We start from the raw sequence: 19,235 nt of genomic DNA, 5'->3' as shown, positions 1-19,235 counted from the left end.
ATAGGAATACGACGAAGGACCAGAAGCATAAGCCAATGCACTAGTCATCGTGTATTGACCTCATGCTGTGTTAAGCTTTATCATATTGTCACATTGTCATATTTAGAGGGCATCGCGATCGTGTGACATGTGTGCCATCGAGGTGATAAGTGCTGCTTTCACATTACTCTTTACTCGTGCTATGTTGAAATTCAAAATTGTTGTAGTCTTCACACAGTGCAGTAAGCGACATGATGTGGTAATGCTTTACCATGTATATTTAAATCAACCACCGAAGGTGAAGGAGGTTATGTTTTCAACCCTCTCTGTCTGTCTGTCTGTCTGATTGTCTGCCTGTGTGCAAGATATCTCAAAAAATTGTGGACGGATTCGGATGAAATTTGGTGAGCAGTTTGGGTGTGTGACAAGAACTGATTAGATTTTGGTGAAGATCCGGATCTGGATCTGACTACTACAATTTAAGTGATTCTTTACCATTGAGAGATAGGGCCAAAAATGATATATAGCACGGTATCTCAAAAGGTTGTGGACAGGTTGGGTGTGTGACCACGACAAATTTATTTGATTTTGGTGAATATCCAAATCCGGATCTGGATATGAGAATTATGTAATTTTTAAATGATTTGTTACCATTGAGCGATACGGCCAAAAACGATGACATAGGATGATATTTCAAAAATGTATTGGGCCCGATATGTTCTCATGGATGAGGCATGATGTGGCGGAGGCATGCACTCTACATCGAGTGCCATTCTGGTTGACGCTGTAAACAGAACACTGTTGTGTCATGTACCTCTCCAATCCCACGAGGTGAGCACAGAGCAATACAGGTCCTGGGATAATCAGGAATCTGGCTCGACTGCAGGACAAGACTCGCCTAAGTATCAGCCACCACCCTAGCCCTCCCTCACCACTTACCACCATGTACCCAACTACACATTAATTACGGGACAACTGTTGTTCACGAATGTGGGTGCACTGTTGTACGAGTGGGTTTATCTCTTTATCCTCAGTGTCAAAGCTTGCAGACGATGCAGTTAAACCTTAAGAGGAGGTATCTGACTTTGAGAAATGTTGTGATCCACATGATTACCATCCTGACAACTGCAGGATCACCCCACCATCCCTATCTCAGTGGATGGACCCGACATTGTTGCAAAAGGTTGACCCATGGTTCATGCAGCCACCAGCAGAGGCGCAAGCTGTACCAAAACAATTTATGTGGTAATAACATCATTCAACAGTGTTAAGTGAAGATCCTTATGGTATTTGTAAGCCTGAGGAGAACTGAAATGATGGGATGGGAGTGACCTGCTACCTCCCTCTCCAGCCAGTAATCAAGATTAAGAACAACCTCAATAACAGGCTCACCACCTTGCCTTTGTGGTAGCAAACTGCACCCCAAACAACTTACCCATCTGTTGCAGCACCCGTGGATCCATCATACGAGCCATCTGATGGTTTAGTTTCGCCATCTGTGCAGAGTTTACATTCTTTGCCATGTCCCCTCCTGCACACACGACATTAGACACAATGTGATGACACCAAAAAATACAGCACCAAAGAACAGAAAGTTGAGCACAAGTGGTTTCAATTTAACCACTCCACCAACTCTTCCCTCCAAATCCTATATATATATATATATATATATATATATATATATATATATATATATATATATATATATATATATATATATATATATATATATATATATATATATATTGTTTTGGCTGTGGAAATTTTCAATACACCAGAAAGGTCCTCAGGTTAGATATATCGATAAGTTCATGTGTAGTTAGTCCACACCTGTTGTCTAGGGGGAATATGTGCGATTCATCCGGGCTGCGAGGCTTTGAGTTAGCCATTTTTCTTTCTCTATCGTTATTTTGGACCATTAACCCGCCAACAACTCAAACACCACCACCTTCGCCTCTTTACCTCCACAACTCCATCCCGCAAACATCGCTTCACCGCCATTCCCAAACGACGCCCGCCAACAACCAAACCACCACAGCAAACCCCCCACCACCTTCGCCTTTCTCCTTCCACAACCAACAACCACACCACCTGTCAACACCGAACATCGTGCTGTCCAGGGCCCGTTCGGTGATTCTTGCCAAACGCGTCAAGCCACGAGTGCACATGGATCCTTTCGGTAGAGGAGAAGCAGATCAGGAAGGCCTCATGCCCCTTTTCTTACATCCAATGACTGAGCATCGGGTGGCATGGCCCCGCCTCCGAACCCGCTGTGAATGCGTTCCTTTTCGGAGGGGAAATCAATCAGGGGAGGCTCACGCCCCTTTTTCTCCATCCAATGGGCGAGCGTCGGGCGGTGTGGCCCCGCCTCCAAGTGAGTTTTGATCCGCGAATTTGCATACAAGCTCCTCCCCCAGTCTATAAAGACACGAGGACACAGCTCGTGGGTGCAGAAAGTGGCGCTAGTCGGAAGTCGTGGAGTCTGAGAGGTTGTCGTTGCGGGGATCGGACGGCGAAGGGGACGGAGCTCGGAGTTGAGGTCGAGGGATGAGTCACGGCGTGAAGCAGGGACGCGGAAGAGGGTTCAAGGGCGAGAGTTTTCCGGAGTCGGTGCGGTCCCGGGACCCCGCTAGCGGGACGGAGCGTCCGCCATTCCCCTCTCCCGACCACGAGCATCAACAATTCCCCCCCATCCACGCTGAGATAGCCTCGGTAACCCCGTCCGTTCCCCAACCCAACCGTGGTGCCGACCAACACGTGCCTGCACAACGCACGCCCAAAGGAGCTCACCGACCATACCAGGGACACGGAGTCAAGCGCGTGACGCGGACATTGCGGCAAGCCCGCCATCGCGCCACGAGGGCGCGGGTAAGACCCCTTCGGTCTCGTGGACCTGGCCGATCACCCAGGTCCCATGTTCATTTGGTCCACGGACCTGTCTGCCTCCTTGCCTGTGAGGGTGGCTTGTATTTTCTTTGCTTTTGGTGTAAATGTGTGTGTGTGAGGCGCCAGTCTATTAAGTAAACCCGTATAAGTGCTTGTACATTGCTGTATTCGGTAGTAACTCAGCGTATTGTTCTTGCTTTGACTGTTATATGTGCATTTTTGTACAACTGTAAATATGTGCTTGTCTGAGTGTGACTTAAAAGTGCTTGTTGAACTGTTTCCCGTTTCGTTGCGTCCTTTCCTTTGTTTGAAAGTTCCATCTTGCATCACGTAAAGGATTGGTAGTGGGTGTAGACACCCAATAAATAATCTGAACCGTCGAGGTCGACGATAACTCCGCTTGGTTATCCCTGCAGCATGGAACGAGCCGCTTAAGCGGTTCGTATCTGGAGTCGACCTGCGGCGTGGTACAACTCCTCGGTACGCTACCCACGCGGGTACTTAGGTATATCGACATTCGGCGATTCACCCTATTTCACGCGGGTAGAATGCAGACTGGGTTGTGGTGAGGTTAAACCCCCACCCGTGACTGTCTCCTGGCGGTAGTTCCAGGAGGGTCACGACTGAATTGTCCGTTCCGCTGGGCAACGCGTCGCGATTCGAGTTACGTGGCCGATCGCACGCCGGGCGGGCGAAATTCGTAACAATATACGCACGCACGCGCACACGCACACGCACACGCACACGCACACGCACACGCACACGCACACGCGCACACACACACGCACACACACACACACACACACACACACACACACACACACACACGATGCCGAAAGAAAGTGCACCCCTTTCAAAATTTTCACCTTTTGTTGCCTCATAGTTTGGAATTAAATTACATTAAATGAGAGTTTTTCCACATCGTAACCCACAACTTCGAAGTGAAAAAACAAAATTCTACAAATTTCAGAAAATTAATTAAAAATGCAAAACTAGAATATCTTGGTTGGATACGTGTCCACCTAACTTATAATATCAATTATAAATTAACTCAGGTGCAACCAATCACCTTGAAATCACACACCAAGCGAATTGGCAGCCACCTGTGTTAAATTGTAGTGATTCTGATTATTTCAGAATAAAATCAGTTGTTCCTGAAGGTTTCCTCAACTGGGAAGTGCATTGCACAGCAAAGATTCAACCATGAGTACCAAGGAGCTTTCAAAAGACCTCCAGGATAAAGTTGTAGAAAGGCACAGATCAGGGGGATGGGTATAGAAATATTTCAAAGGCCTTGAATATCCCTAAGAGCACAGTCAAGACAATCATTAAGAAGTGGAAAGCTTATGGTACCACCAAAACCCTGCCAAGATCAGGCCATCCCTCTAAACTGGATGACCAAGCAAGGAGGAGACTGATCAGAGGCCAGCAAGAGGCCAATGGCAACTTTGAAAGGACCTACATGCCTTTATGGTAAAGACTGGTTGCTGTGTGGATGTGACAACGATATCCAAAGCACTCCACAAGTCTGGCCTGCATGGTAGGGTGGTAAGAAGGGAGCCACGACTCAAAAAAGCCCACCTTGAGTTCTATTTGAGGTATGTAAAAAACTACTCCGGATATATATATATATATATATATATATATATATATATATATATATATATATATATATATACATACATATATATACACATATATACATATATATTGTTGAAGATTTCCCGCCCGTCGGTGTGCGAGCAACCGCGTCAAACCAATAGCGGTCGCTTCGCCCACCGAACGGACAATCCAGTCGCGGCTTTCCGGATCAACGCCGGAAACCAGCCACGGGTGTGTTTTTAACCACACCACAACCTTGTCCGCACTCTTCCCACGCGCTTCAGGGTCCGATCGCCAAATCTTCGATTTACCTAATTATTCGCACGGGTAGGTTACCGAGAGATTGTACCTCAACGGGACCGCTTGGAAACGAGCGGCTTAAGCAGCTCGCTTCCTTTTGGGATAACCGAGCGGGGTATTATCGCGCAGTCCCGTTGGACCCGATCACTTTACCGGCTATTTAAAAACCAACTATATTCCGAGTGCAAGATGGCAATTCAATTAAGGGAAGAGGACGCAATGAACAGGTTAACATTCACACAAGGACATTTATTATAATAAAGCACGTATGCAATTAAACAAGACAAAACACGTATGCAATTATACAAGCAATAAAAGCATGACAAAAGAAGTATGACCGTCTATACGAAATGCAATGCAAACACTTACAGCACACAAAGCACTTAACAATTTCCTACTTATTAGACGGGCCCAGGGACACACATACGCGCGCGCGCCGACTCACACACACGCACACACACACACACACACACACACACACACACACACACACACACACACACACACACACACACACACACACACACACACACACACACACACACACACACGAAATGGTGGCAGAGGCCTTTAATAATGAGCTCCAGCTCGGAGGACAGGTGAGCGGAAACCCAGAACCTATCTCAAACCTCTCCACCTCGTGTGGTCTTCAAGTTGTTCAGACCCGGGCTCTAGCGAGAGCGAGCTGGACCCAATCGCCGTGAGCCGCGATCCCCCCGAGCTCCGCGCGAATCCTCCTGCACCCCTCAACACGTGCTGGTGAGACGAGGCGCCAACCCTTCCCGTCGATGCGACGCTTCCCCGAGGATCCACCTCCAAGACGAGGTCGATTAGTCGCACCAAGCCGGGAACCAAAATGGAGAACAAAGAGTTCCACGAACCAAGAAGAAGAAGAAGCCACCACTCGCAGCTCGAGCCGAGCAACCGGCTTAACTTTCTTCCAAACAAGGCAGCTTGAAGCAAAAAGCTTTCAAAAGCCTCCGACCCTAACCAGAGTCAAGCAGGACCCGAAGCTCTGCTGTACAACTCCTCTGTAGAAGCAAAAAGCTTCCAAAGGCCTCAACCCTAATCCAAGCCAAATTGGACCCGAAGGTCTGCTGAGCGACTACTCTCGACCGAAGCAAAAAGCTTACTCAACCAAAACAAAGGATCTCATCCTTATCCTTCTCCGCCCCCCTCCCCCACGCCCGGCGTGACTCATGCCCTCGTGAACCATCCCCCCGCTCAACCACGGGTGGGAGGGAGTTGTTGTCATCGTGAGTCACGGGACGGCAGCGTTCTTCCTCTTCGTAAAAGAGGGGGAGGGATGTCTCCATTGTTCGTTCCCTAACTATTAAATCGATCCACAGCGCATCTAATCAATTTCTGAACATTTAAACAATGAAAGGTGAGCTATCTAGGGAACAAGCACTTATCGACATAGCTGACTAAAGGAACCTGTATGTTGTGTGCAATCGAATTCCAAATTCGTAACACTACCCCCTCCCCTTTTTACAGACTCGTCCCGAGTCGTCAAATTTTCGTGTGACCAGCATGTGGAAGTTTTCCCCTAGTACGTTCTACCTTTGGATCCCTGAGTGCGACATTTCTTTATACATGTCCCAAAAATGAATAACCTAATGCGCTGCATAACTACCTAAACAAACTCTCACAGACTCATTCGGACAAGTTCACTAAAATTGCGGGCGCTAAAACAAACATGCAGGTGAGGTTCCACTTATTTACAATTTTCACTCAACTTATCCATTACTTAACCATGGCCCAGGACTTGTGATCTGTGAAAGGGGAGAAGGTAAAAGTCGTTTCAAAGTCCATTGATGCAGGGGAATGGATGGAGATGGTCGCAAAACACAAATTAGCATGATGGATGCACGGGCTGCCTGCAGGGCAGTCCTTGCAAAACTGGATGTTCCTGGCACACATGGTGATGGATGGAAACAGGGGCAAACGCAAACAAGGGCCAGCAGGCATGGGGTCATGGCAGAGGCAGGCAAACGAGGCAGGGCAAGGCAAGTCCATGCAGAACAAGCGGCTGCAGCACAACAGACCGGCAGGTGAAGCTGGCCGGCCTCTGGTGTGGTTCCATCAGGTCTGGAGGGAGTGCGGTGGTGCCGGCCGCTTTGAAGGCGGGCTCGGACCTTGCCTACTGTCTCCCCCCACTGTATCACCTTTGCCTGTCTCTGTCAATACCCGCTCCCTTAATTTGCCATAAAACACAACAAAGTTTTGCCCCTCTTTATTTTTATTTTCCTTTTATAATCGGCTCCCTAACCCCCTTTATCGTCATTGTCTGGCTAACCTATCCTGTCAACCTAGCCTACTCCCAACCACTACATTCCCTCTCTGGAGGGGAATATGGAGAGACTAGCGTCCTGTCTCAAGGCCCAACGAAGCCTCAGAATGGCCTCCTCGGAGTCCAGCGATCCACCAAGGTGAGTCCAGCGGCCTACAACAAGTGAAGGGATGGATGGTGCGAAGGGGTACATCTCCTAACTACCCTAGCATTCATTAATCTGAAACTACCCCGAGGCTTTCCAAAAACACCTCACACTTTAAAACTATAGGTTCTAAAAACCATGATTCCCGTCGCCTGTGTTGGTGTCCATTATAAATTTGGGCCTTGCTCTCAAATTTTCATTCGTACCTCACATTTCCTGGCTGGGCAGCGTGGCTCAACTGGCAGGAACTCCTCCTCTGCCAAACTCTAACCATGCCACCCCCAGGCCCACAGGCTGCCTCTGAGCCTAGCTGCTCCCCCACAACGCGGGGGGTTGCCATCTCTGGCATTGCCCCCCCCTCACCGATGACCACGTGGCGTGTTGATGCCCCGGGTCCCTTTCCGAGGGTCACCCGTGCCCACTACACTGCCCCCGTGGCATTCTGGCACTACGGGTCCCGTTTCCGATGGGTCGCCTGTGCCCACTACACTATCCTGGCCCCTCTTGGGCCCTTGGCCAACTCTGGTCGACTAATCCGGTGCCGGAGGTGCCCTCTAAACAAATACTCAACTTTATACAGCCACGCTCCCAGCCGGTCCATGAACTCCTGCACCCCTCCAAACGGGTTTCGTGCCTTCTCTCGACACCAACAAAACGACCTCCTATTAGTAAATTTAACTAATCCACGAGCTAACATTAAACTGACCCCAGGGTCTCTTGGGTGGGAATCACTCCTCCCCCAATCAGTCATTTGCACCATGCATACCACATTCGCTCCACTGTCCCACACTCATTCCTCACACACTTTCCATTTCACAACTCACACCAACACTCTATACTGCCATCCTTCTAACTAAATCCCCTGACCAACTCATGCTCCCTCGTCATCCCTTAAATCAATGCACATTCCTTTTACTCTACGTAGCTAAGCTAAGTCTCCACTACACATTTCCAGTCTCTCCAAAAATCCAACAATTCCCATTTCCTCAATCTAAACTGAAATCCCTCCAACTAATCCATTCCACGGGCTCCATGAGGAACAACCCATGTCGTGAGTCACGGGACGGCAGGGTTCTTCTTCCTCTTCGCAGAAGAGGGGGAGGGATGTCTCCATTGTTCGTTCCCCAACTATTAAATCGATCTGCAGCGCATCTAATCGATTTCTGAACATTTAAACAATGAAAGGTGAGCTATCTAGGGAACAAGCACTTATCGACATAGCTGACTAAAGGAACCTGTATGTTGTGTGCAATCAAATTCCAAATTCATAACAATATGTATATATGTATATGTATATATATATATATATATATATATATATATATATATATATATATATATATATATATATATATATATATATATATACATATATATATATATATATATATATACATACATACATACATATATATATATATATATATATACATATATATATATATATACATACATATATATATATATATATACATACATATATATATATATATATATATATATATATATATATACATACATATATATATATATATATATATATATATACATATATACATATATATACATATATATACATATATATATACATATATATATACATATATATATATATACATATACATATATACATACATATATATATATATACATACATACATACACATACATACATACATCATGTACACACATACACACACAAAAGTGTTTTCACAAACGGAAAATGTAAGAGACAGGCCTACAGAGTGTAAATGTCAAGAACACCAATCGATTTGTGTACTAAAGGCCGTAGATCTCGACCTAACACAACCACAGTGGCTCACCTCTGAAAAGACCCTTTATGCCACCCATCTTCTTGACCATTTGCGCAAACTTGGTGTACTGCGTTAAAAGGTCTTGCACCTCCCGAGATGACACTCCGGCACCACGTGCTACGCGCTGTATCCGTCCAGGCTGCTTACTGAACAGTTTTGCACCATCCTTGTTGTCCAGCTCTGAGAGTGTGAAATAATGTAAACGAAATTCAAAGCAAAATGTTTAGACTTTCTCAAGTGAGAAACATCCGAATACATGTGGCAATATATCGTTAATTGCACCTGTAATGACAATTGACATGCAACAGGAAGACGGTACTACCTCATTGGAAGGCTCAGCTTTTATACAATTACTTCTAAGGCTGTTTTAAAAACATTATTTTACAACAAAAAAAAAACTTTCAAAACGTGTGACTACGGCAAACTCAGGCTACTCGTGTCACATCCCTGGTGTGTGTGTGCGTGTGTGTGCCCATATCAAGACAAAGTAGATAGACAATAGGTTTCAGCCTGATGGTGTCTGCCCCGGCCAAGTGGTATACCCACGTCTCGTTCGTTCCTTTTCTCTTTGACGATCGGGGTTCATCTTCCTTCAGCTATATGTTCCCTTGCCTTCATTCCAATCTATTTATCCCATACTGAATGCAATCCTGGCTTCACCGTGAGGCTGTAGTCAGCCCTCTTTGCTCTCAATCATACGACTGGCTTCACATCATGCTTTGGATACAGCATTTGCACAAACACATTCGAAAGGGGAGCAAAAGCACAAGTAATTATTAGAAATCTGTGATCACAAAGCAATCGCCAAGGGTATGCCTCCCGCGACTCGGAGAGGCTTACCCTTGGCCATCGCCCATGACTTAACCTTGTGGCTGTCAACGAATGATGGCCATATTTTTTTCTGACCACGACATGACCTTGACTTTCAACATTTAGAGATAAAGTGCAGATTAAGAAAATGTGTCCCCATCCACAATTTATCCAAAACAACTCAACATCATGAAAATCGGAGGAAAAATTATTCGAGTTATCATCAAAAATATGTTTCTTGTTAATTAGTTCACAATCCGAGAAAAAGTTGATAAAGGACACAGAACAAATATCAGGTGCACAACTTCAGTGCAGGTCCAATATGATGATTCAAGAACATCTTAGTAAGTCAAGCAGTCTTTGAGATTGCACATTGGCAAAATGGAACGGACAAAAAAAAAATAAAAAAAAATTAAAAAAAAACATTTTCCGACTACCATTTGACCTTGACGTTTAACTTGGAGGGGTATGAGGTAAATTAAGCGTAAATGTGCCTTGCCCTTGGTCTAAACAATCTCATCATCACCTGTTTGAGCGAACTCGGGTATTAAATAATGAGTTCCTTCCAATTTTTTTTTTTTTTTTTTTTTTTTGTATACCTTGGTCGAGGCTCGTATGAGAGCTAACACACAACTCACAGCAAGGAGGCATGAGACAAGAGGGGCGGGAGTGGAAGGGACAAAACATTGGGGAACAGACACAGGTGAACTGTGGAAGGGAGAGGGATGGGGATGGGACGGGGAACATGGCGAGGGGAAGATGGACATTAAAGGGACTTTCAGGAAGGAAAGCAGGAGAATTGAAGGAAGTGGGCTTGGGTGGATTATCGGGGGTAGAAAAGATCGAGGATTTGGATGGGGGAAGATAAGAGGTGGTGGTGAACAGCTGTTTTGAAAGCCTGAAGGGAAGAATGGGAAAGAATAGAGTGAGGAAGTTTATTCCAAAGGCGGGAAAAAAAGAGGAATGAAAGAGTGAAGATGAGCAGTGATTCGTGATTTTAGTAGTTTTACCAGAAGGGGGTTGTTGGCGGACCTTGAGCGCCCTGTGGAAATGTGGTTGGGACAAATCGCAGAGAGAGCAGGGCGGGCAAGGCTGGAGAGGAGTCGGTAGAAGACAGAAAGACCACCGACCAACCTGCGGTGATTGAGTGAGAGGCCCAAAGACTCAGCTTCATTGCGGGAGATGCCAATGATCTTAAAAGCCCTGGTTTCGACAGCGTGAAGTCGAGAAAGGTGGGAGGCAGGAGCACCAGCCCAGAGGGGAGAGCAGTACTCCATCAGGCTACGGACAAAAGCTTTGTAAGTGGTCAGGAGCTCAAGAGGGCCGAGGAAGGACTTTGCACGACGGAGGATTCCCAGTCGGCGACTGGCTTTTGAGGCAAGGTTGGAAATGTGACTTTCCCAGGAAAGGTCATGGCAGATAGTGAGACCCAGAAGCTTGAAAGAAAAGACTTCTTCCAGAGGATTGTTGAGAAAGTGGATGGGGGGGTTTTCTAAACGGTCCTTTCGAAGAGACATAGTGAGAGTGTGAGATTTGTCTGGATTGAAAGACATGTTCCACGTGTTGGACCAGTTTGTGATTTTATCCAGATCTGCAGTGAGTGAAGAAGCTGCTGCTTGCCGGGCTGAGGGATGACAGATGGTACGGCAGAGGGTGGAGTCATCGGCAAAGAGAAATAGAGGATTTTCCAGAGAGTCCGAGAGATCATTGATGAAAACCAGAAAAAGAACAGGGCCCAGAACGCTACCTTGAGGAACTCCAGCCTGCACAGGAAGAGGGGATGAAAGAACTCCATTTAGGGCCACATGTTGACTGCGACAGGAGAGGAAGTCTGCGAGCCATGAGTGGAGATGGCCTTGAATACCATGGGCAGAGAGTTTGGTGAGTAGGGCAGGGTGCCAGACTGTGTCAAAAGCACCTGATATGTCCAGGGATACGGCTCGGATTTCCTGTCTGGCATTGAGGACCTCCATCCATTGATGGGAGAGCAGTAGCAGCATATCCAGGGTAGAGTGACCTGGTCTGAAACCAAATTGATGATTGGAAATCAAGCCATTGGAGAAGAGGAAGGATTTCATGTCTGAAGCGATGATGGATTCCATAACCTTGCTGATGATTGGGAGAAGGCTGATTGGTCTGTAGTTACAGGGATCTGTTTTTGCACCTTTTTTATGCAGGGCAGTGATGTTAGCAGATTTCCAAGCAGATGGCAGATGACCTTGGGAAAATGAGAGGGTGAATAGAACAGAGAGAGGGTGAGCAAGAGCAGAAGAGCAGGCTTTGAGGACACGTGGGCTGATGCCGTCTGGACCGGTTGCAGAATCTGACTTGAGGTTTGAAAGCAAGCTCTCCACCTTGTCAGGAGAAAAGGATACAGAGTCCAGGGACAGTTGGGTGCGACTGGGTAAAGTGGGTAGAGATAGTGATGGGTTTGGGACAGAAGATTTAGCTGCAAACACCGAGTTTAGACATTCAGCTTTATCACGTGTGGAATCAGCAGTGCGGCCATTTGAGGTAAGGGAGGGGATGGAGGGGGAACATACACCAGAAACAGATTTGATTAAACGCCACCAGGATTTTGAGGAGGGAGAGAGGTTTGAGAGTTCAGACTTGAGATGAGAAAGATGTTGTTTTCTGGCTCTCCTGAGGGTAGCTACACACTTGTTCCGAGCTTTGTGGAAAGAACTGAGATTGCCCTCAGTTGGGTTTGCTTTCCATGAGGCAAAGGCAAGTTGTTTCAGGACAACTGCCTCGCCACAAGCTTCAGTAAACCAAGGGCGGGAGGAAGGGTAAGACAACTGAACACGAGAGGGGATAAATCTGTGCATGAGGGAGAGCAAGTTTCTTTGAAAGAATTCCCAGGATGAGTTGATGTTTGAGAAAGTAGTGATAGGAGACCAGTCTGTAAGTTTGATGGCTGCTCGGAGACCCTGCCAGTCGGCTTGAGTGAATCCAATCCTCATAATCTTTCATAAGAATTGGTAGCTGGTCCCGAATCAGACTTTCATCACTCTCAAGCTGATCCATAGTTTTTTTGTTATTTTTTGAAAACCTTGTCAAGGCTCACATGAGAGCTAACACACAATGAACAGCGGGGGGGGGGGGCATGACAAGAGGGCGGGAGAGGGAAGGACAAAACAGTGGGTAACAGAGACATTAAGAGATATGTGGAAGGGAGAGGGATGGGGCGGGGAACATGGGGTAAACAAGATGAACATCACAGGGGCTTCCAGGTAGGAAAGCAGGGAACTTGAAGGAGGTTGGTTTGGGGTGGATTAATGGGGGTAGAAAAGATCGAGGATTTGGATTGGGGGAGATAAGAGATGGTGGTGAACAACTATTTTGAAGGCCTGGAGGGAAGAATGGGATTGAAATGAGTGTGGGAGTTTCTTCCAAAGGTGGGAAAAAAAAAAAAGAGGACTGAAAGAGAAAAGAGGAATGAAAGAGTGAAGGTGAGCGGTGATTCATGATTTTGGTAGTTTTACCAGAAGGGGGTTGCTGGCGTACCTTGAGCGCCCTGTGGAAATTTGGGGGGAACATATCTCAGACAGAGTGGGGGGGGGAAGGCCGGAGAGGAGACGGTGGAAGACAGAAAGACCATCGACCTGCCTGCAGTGAGAGTGAGAGACCCAAAGCCTCAGCCTCATCGTGTGAGATACCAATGATCCGAAATGCCTTGGTTTCCACAGCGTGAAGCTGAGATAGGTGAGAGGAGAAGCACCAGCCCAGAGGGAAGAGCAGTACTCCATCAGGCTGCGGACGAAAGCTTTGTTTGTGGTCAGGAGGTCAGGTGTGCCAAGGAAGGAGTTTGCACGACGGAGGATTCCCAGTCAGCAAATGGCTTTGGAGGCCTGGTTCGAAATGTGGCTTTCCCAGGAAAGATCGTGGCAGATAGTGAGACCCAGAAGCTTCAATGAAAGGACTTCTTCCAGAGGATTATTGAGAAAGTAGATGGGGGGGGTTCCAAACGGTCCTTTCGGAAAGAGAGTGAGAGTGTGAGATTTGTCCAGATTGAAAGACATGTTCTTTCAATCCTGGAATGTGTAAGAGTGTTTAAGAGTGTCAGGACTGTTTAGAGCGTCAGGACTGTTTAGAGCGTCAGGACTGTTTAGAGCGTCAGGACTGTTTAGAGCGTCAGGACTGTTTAGAGCGTCAGGACTGTTTAGAGCGTCAGGACTGTTTAGAGCGTCAGGACTGTTTAGAGCGTCAGGACTGTTTAGAGCGTCAGGACTGTTTAGAGCGTCAGGACTGTTTAGAGCGTCAGGACTGTTTAGAGCGTCAGGACTGTTTAGAGCGTCAGGACTGTTTAGAGCGTCAGGACTGTTTAGAGCGTCAGGACTGTTTAGAGCGTCAGGACTGTTTAGAGCGTCAGGACTGTTTAGAGCGTCAGGACTGTTTAGAGCGGCAGGACTGTTTAGAGCGGCAGGACTGTTTAGAGCGGCAGGACTGTTTAGAGCGGCAGGACTGTTTAGAGCGGCAGGACTGTTTAGAGCGGCAGGACTGTTGAGAGCGGCAGGACTGTTGAGAGCGGCAGGACTGTTGAGAGCGTCAGGACTGTTGAGAGCGTCAGGACTGTTGAGAGCGTCAGGACTGTTGAGAGCGTCAGGACTGTTGAGAGCGTCAGGACTGTTGAGAGCGTCAGGACTGTTGAGAGCGTCAGGACTGTTGAGAGCGTCAGGACTGTTGAGAGCGTCAGGACTGTTGAGAGCGTCAGGACTGTTGAGAGCGTCAGGACTGTTGAGAGCGTCAGGACTGTTGAGAGCGTCAGGACTGTTGAGAGCGTCAGGACTGTTGAGAGCGTCAGGACTGTTGAGAGCGTCAGGACTGTTGAGAGCGTCAGGACTGTTGAGAGCGTCAGGACTGTTGAGAGCGTCAGGACTGTTGAGAGCGTCCAGGACTGTTGAGAGCGTCAGGACTGTTGAGAGCGTCAGGACTGTTGAGAGCGTCAGGACTGTTGAGAGCGTCAGGACTGTTGAGAGCGTCAGGACTGTTGAGAGCGTCAGGACTGTTGAGAGCGTCAGGACTGTTGAGAGCGTCAGGACTGTTGAGAGCGTCAGGACTGTTGAGAGCGTCAGGACTGTTGAGAGCGTCAGGACTGTTGAGAGCGTCAGGACTGTTGAGAGCGTCAGGACTGTTGAGAGCGTCAGGACTGTTGAGAGCGTCCAGGACTGTTGAGAGCGTCAGGACTGTTGAGAGCGTCAGGACTGTTGAGAGCGTCAGGACTGTTGAGAGCGTCAGGACTGTTGAGAGCGTCAGGACTGTTGAGAGCGTCAGGACTGTTGAGAGCGTCAGGACTGTTGAGAGCGTCAGGACTGTTGAGAGCGTCAGGACTGTTGAGAGCGTCAGACTGTTGAGAGCGTCAGGACTGTTGAGAGCGTCAGGACTGTTGAGAGCGTCAGGACTGTTGAGAGCGTCAGGACTGTTGAGAGCGTCAGGACTGTTGAGAGCGTCAGAACTGTTGAGAGCGTCAGGACTGTTGAGAGCGTCAGGACTGTTGAGAGCGTCAGGACTGTTGAGAGCGTCAGGACTGTTGAGAGCGTCAGGAACTGTTGAGAGCGTCAGGACTGTTGAGAGCGTCCAGGACTGTTGAGAGCGTCAGGACTGTTGAGAGCGCCAGGACTGTTGAGAGCGTCAGGACTGCTGAGAGCGTCAGGACTGTTGAGAGCGCGAGGACTGTTGGAAGCGTCACGACTGTTGAGAGCGTCAGGGATGTTGAGAGCGTCAGGACTGTTGAGAGCGTCAGACTGTTGAGAGCGTCAGGACTGTTGAGAGCGTCAGGACTGTTGAGAGCGTCAGGACTGTTGAGAGCGTCAGGACTGTTGAGAGCGTCAGGACTGTTGAGAGCGTCAGGACTGTTGAGAGCGTCAGGACTGTTGAGAGCGTCAGGACTGTTGAGAGCGTCAGGACTGTTGAGAGCGTCAGGACTGTTGAGAGCGTCAGGACTGTTGAGAGCGTCAGGACTGTTGAGAGCGTCAGGACTGTTGAGAGCGTCAGGACTGTTGAGAGCGTCAGGACTGTTGAGAGCGTCAGGACTGTTGAGAGCGTCAGGACTGTTGAGAGCGTCAGGACTGTTGAGAGCGTCAGGACTGTTGAGAGCGTCAGGACTGTTGAGAGCGTCAGGACTGTTGAGAGCGTCAGGACTGTTGAGAGCGTCAGGACTGTTGAGAGCGTCAGGACTGTTGAGAGCGTCAGGACTGTTGAGAGCGTCAGGACTGTTGAGAGCGTCAGGACTGTTGAGAGCGTCAGGACTGTTGAGAGCGTCAGGACTGTTGAGAGCGTCAGGACTGTTGAGAGCGTCAGGACTGTTGAGAGCGTCAGGACTGTTGAGAGCGTCAGGACTGTTGAGAGCGTCAGGACTGTTGAGAGCGTCAGGACTGTTGAGAGCGTCAGGACTGTTGAGAGCGTCAGGACTGTTGAGAGCGTCAGGACTGTTGAGAGCGTCAGGACTGTTGAGAGCGTCAGGACTGTTTAGAGCGTCAGGACTGCTTAGAGCGTCAGGACTGCTTAGAGCGTCAGGACTGCTTAGAGCGTCAGGACTGCTTAGAGCGTCAGGACTGCTTAGAGCGTCAGGACTGCTTAGAGCGTCAGGACTGCTTAGAGCGTCAGGACTGCTTAGAGCGTCAGGACTGCTTAGAGCGTGAGGACTGTTTAGAGCGTGAGGACTGTTTAGAGCGTGAGGACTGTTTAGAGCGTGAGGACTGTTTAGAGCGTGAGGACTGTTTAGAGCGTGAGGACTGTTTAGAGCGTGAGGACTGTTTAGAGCGTGAGGACTGTTTAGAGCGTGAGGACTGTTTAGAGCGTGAGGACTGTTTAGAGCGTGAGGACTGTTTAGAGCGTGAGGACTGTTTAGAGCGTGAGGACTGTTTAGAGCGTGAGGACTGTTTAGAGCGTGAGGACTGTTTAGAGCGTGAGGACTGTTTAGAGAGTGAGGACTGTTTAGAGCGTCAGGACTGTTTAGAGTGTCAGGACTGTTTAGAGTGTCTCTGTTCTCTTTGACATCGATGCTATCGAAAGAAGGTAATTTCATTCTAATCGGAAAAACCTCGATCGAATTTTGGTTAAAATGTAAAAAAAAATCTCTGATTAGGTCATGAACTTTAAAACTACGTCAAGGTCAAATAATGATGTGAACCCCTCATCTATCTATAATTCCAGCAGTGTGTGTGTGTGTGTGTGTGTGTGTGTGTGTGTGTGTGTGTGTGTGTGTGTGTGTGTGTGTGTGTGTGTGTGTGTGTGTGTGTGTGTATGTGTGTCCGCTGTTTCTCGCCAAGCACTGGTCCGATCTTATTGAAACTTGCCAGATATATTGCTGGGGACCTGAGGATGTGCCTTTTCAAGGTTTGATATTAATCGGACAAGTGCTTCCCAAGTTATGGCCATTTATTTACCAAACCAATGACAAGACACGTTGTTGCGTGGGCGTGGCCGATGGGGAAGGGAACCTCAGCTGCGCTCCCCATTACGGGTTACAACGTACGGGCTTCCGGAGAGTGATGACTTCGTGTATTCTAATAATTTCTCGATTTCTTATGCGCATTTATAGATAAACACAATGCCCCAAGTTATGATCGTTTTCATATTAGACGGTGCATAAATTTTGGTAACATCAGAGAGCTGGTATGCTCCGAACCAGGAAGTAAATTTTTTTTTTCTCTCTTCTCTTCTCTTTTTGTTTTTCCTTGTGACGACATTGCGAAAAAGTAAAATACATTGGCGCTAATTGAATAATTGGCCATTAAAACTAAATTGCGAATAATCATAACTGCAATATGCGAACTTCCGGGCCACACACGTACAGGCACGCGAGAGCGAAGAAACGGCCTGTGTGGTTGTTGTTTCTTGCTCGCGGTTGGAATATTTATTTATTAAAACATTTCTATTTTTTTACGGGCACGTACTAGTACTTTTAATTCCCATTATTGATGCAAAATTTAATTCTGACAAGTCTGAAGACGACGATAGTTCACGAGCGGTATTTGACGATGTAGATTGTTTCAGAAGTCAAGGATGAGATAATGTGATAATGTTTGACCAAGTTATAAAAATGATCAACATGATGTGGTACGAGTGACAGGTTATTAGGTGCAAAATGTCGAAAACCCGGTTTCGTTCAACAACTTTAAAAATTTGACCTTTGAATAACCTTTAAAGGTCACAAAACAATGGTGTGGACATTAAAATAAGGAAACAGGATACGTGCTATAGCTTATTGGAGTTAATTCGTCGAAGAAGGTCGAAAACCCGGTTCGATTCCCACAACTTTGAAAATTTGACCTTTGTGACCTTTGAAGGTCAAAGGTCAAGGATTATGACCTTTGGTGCAAAACTTCCTCTGGAACATTCCAGGAACAATATAACGTCATATAGGCTATATGGCATTTCGCACTCCTCGGATTATTCATACTTTGATGAAATCAGCGTAAAAACAAACTTGAAGGGGCGCCACGGGCAAGGTGTTCGAGATAGAGAGAAATGGTTTCAAGACTTTAGGTGGGGAATGACCTCAAGATTATGCATAAAAAATATTGTCATCCGAGCTCTCAAAGTTTGGGCGGTCGTATGATTTTTATGTCAAAATTCGAAATTTTCTAAGTTCGTGACATTGTGACGAAAATGAAAAAAAAATCGAGCTCCGTGGGGCTATGCAGGTGCAATTGGGCTAACCAAATACCGAAACCACTGCCAGATTCGACAAACCCATTGGAGAAGATGGATTTTTATGTCAAAATCGCAATTTTCTAAGTTCGTGATCTTGACCTTGGGACGAAAATGAAAAATCAAGCTCCGTGGGGCTATGCAGGTGCCATTGGGCTAACCAAATACCGAAACCCGTCAGATTCGACAAACCCCCTTGGAGAAGATGCAGATTGAAATCGGCTACCCCCTACAAACAAGTTTTTTGGGTGTGGCTCCGCCCATAATGGGCGCACCACGCCCATTTTCAGGAAAACACAACTTGATCATGATATAAACCTCCCACCAAAATTTTGTCAGGATCGGATCAAAACCCAAGGAGTTATGCTCGGGACAGACAGACAGACATAGACGGACAGCCAGACAGACAGACACACAACAATAATGAATATAGTGGTCACTTATTTTTTTTGTGAAAATATTTTTTCTTGAACCAAAAGTCCCAGCCAGCTCGGACATTGGAAGAAAGAGGGAGAAAAACCTAAACTGGTGGTTTAGTACTCCTAGTGGTCTGTGGTAGCAATAAAAATTGAGGGCACAAATTGTAGAAACAAACCATACAACAGCAATAAGTCTTCCCCTCTGCTGCAGGTGGAGGCTTAAAAAAGGTTGCGTACAGGAGAGGAATCTTGCAGATGTGGCTCACGTGAAAGCTGACGATCCTCTGGAAGGAGACCATTCCCATCCACAGGCCGCTGCTGCATGACACAGT

General features: G+C 47.1%; 1 protein-coding gene across 1 annotated transcript in view; it reads right to left on the bottom strand.

The window, feature by feature from the left end:
- The window catches only part of SRP54 (signal recognition particle 54), a 70,488-nt gene that overhangs the window by 7,047 nt on the left and 44,206 nt on the right, over positions 1–19,235 (bottom strand). Inside the window, exons 13-14 of the mRNA XM_085887416.1 lie at positions 9,029–9,199; positions 1,415–1,510 (exon numbers count right to left, since the gene is read on the bottom strand). Coding sequence (XP_085743542.1) covers positions 1,415–1,510; positions 9,029–9,199 — 267 coding nt within the window. The remainder of the gene's footprint in view (positions 1–1,414; positions 1,511–9,028; positions 9,200–19,235) is intronic.

The sequence above is a fragment of the Eptatretus burgeri genome, chromosome 7 (assembly GCF_056783735.1).
Source record: "Eptatretus burgeri isolate ZD-2024b chromosome 7, Ebu_testis_v1, whole genome shotgun sequence".
Taxonomy (NCBI): domain Eukaryota; kingdom Metazoa; phylum Chordata; class Myxini; order Myxiniformes; family Myxinidae; genus Eptatretus; species Eptatretus burgeri.
Note: the sequence above shows the minus strand (reverse complement) of the source record. Positions and strands in the feature narration are given on the sequence as shown.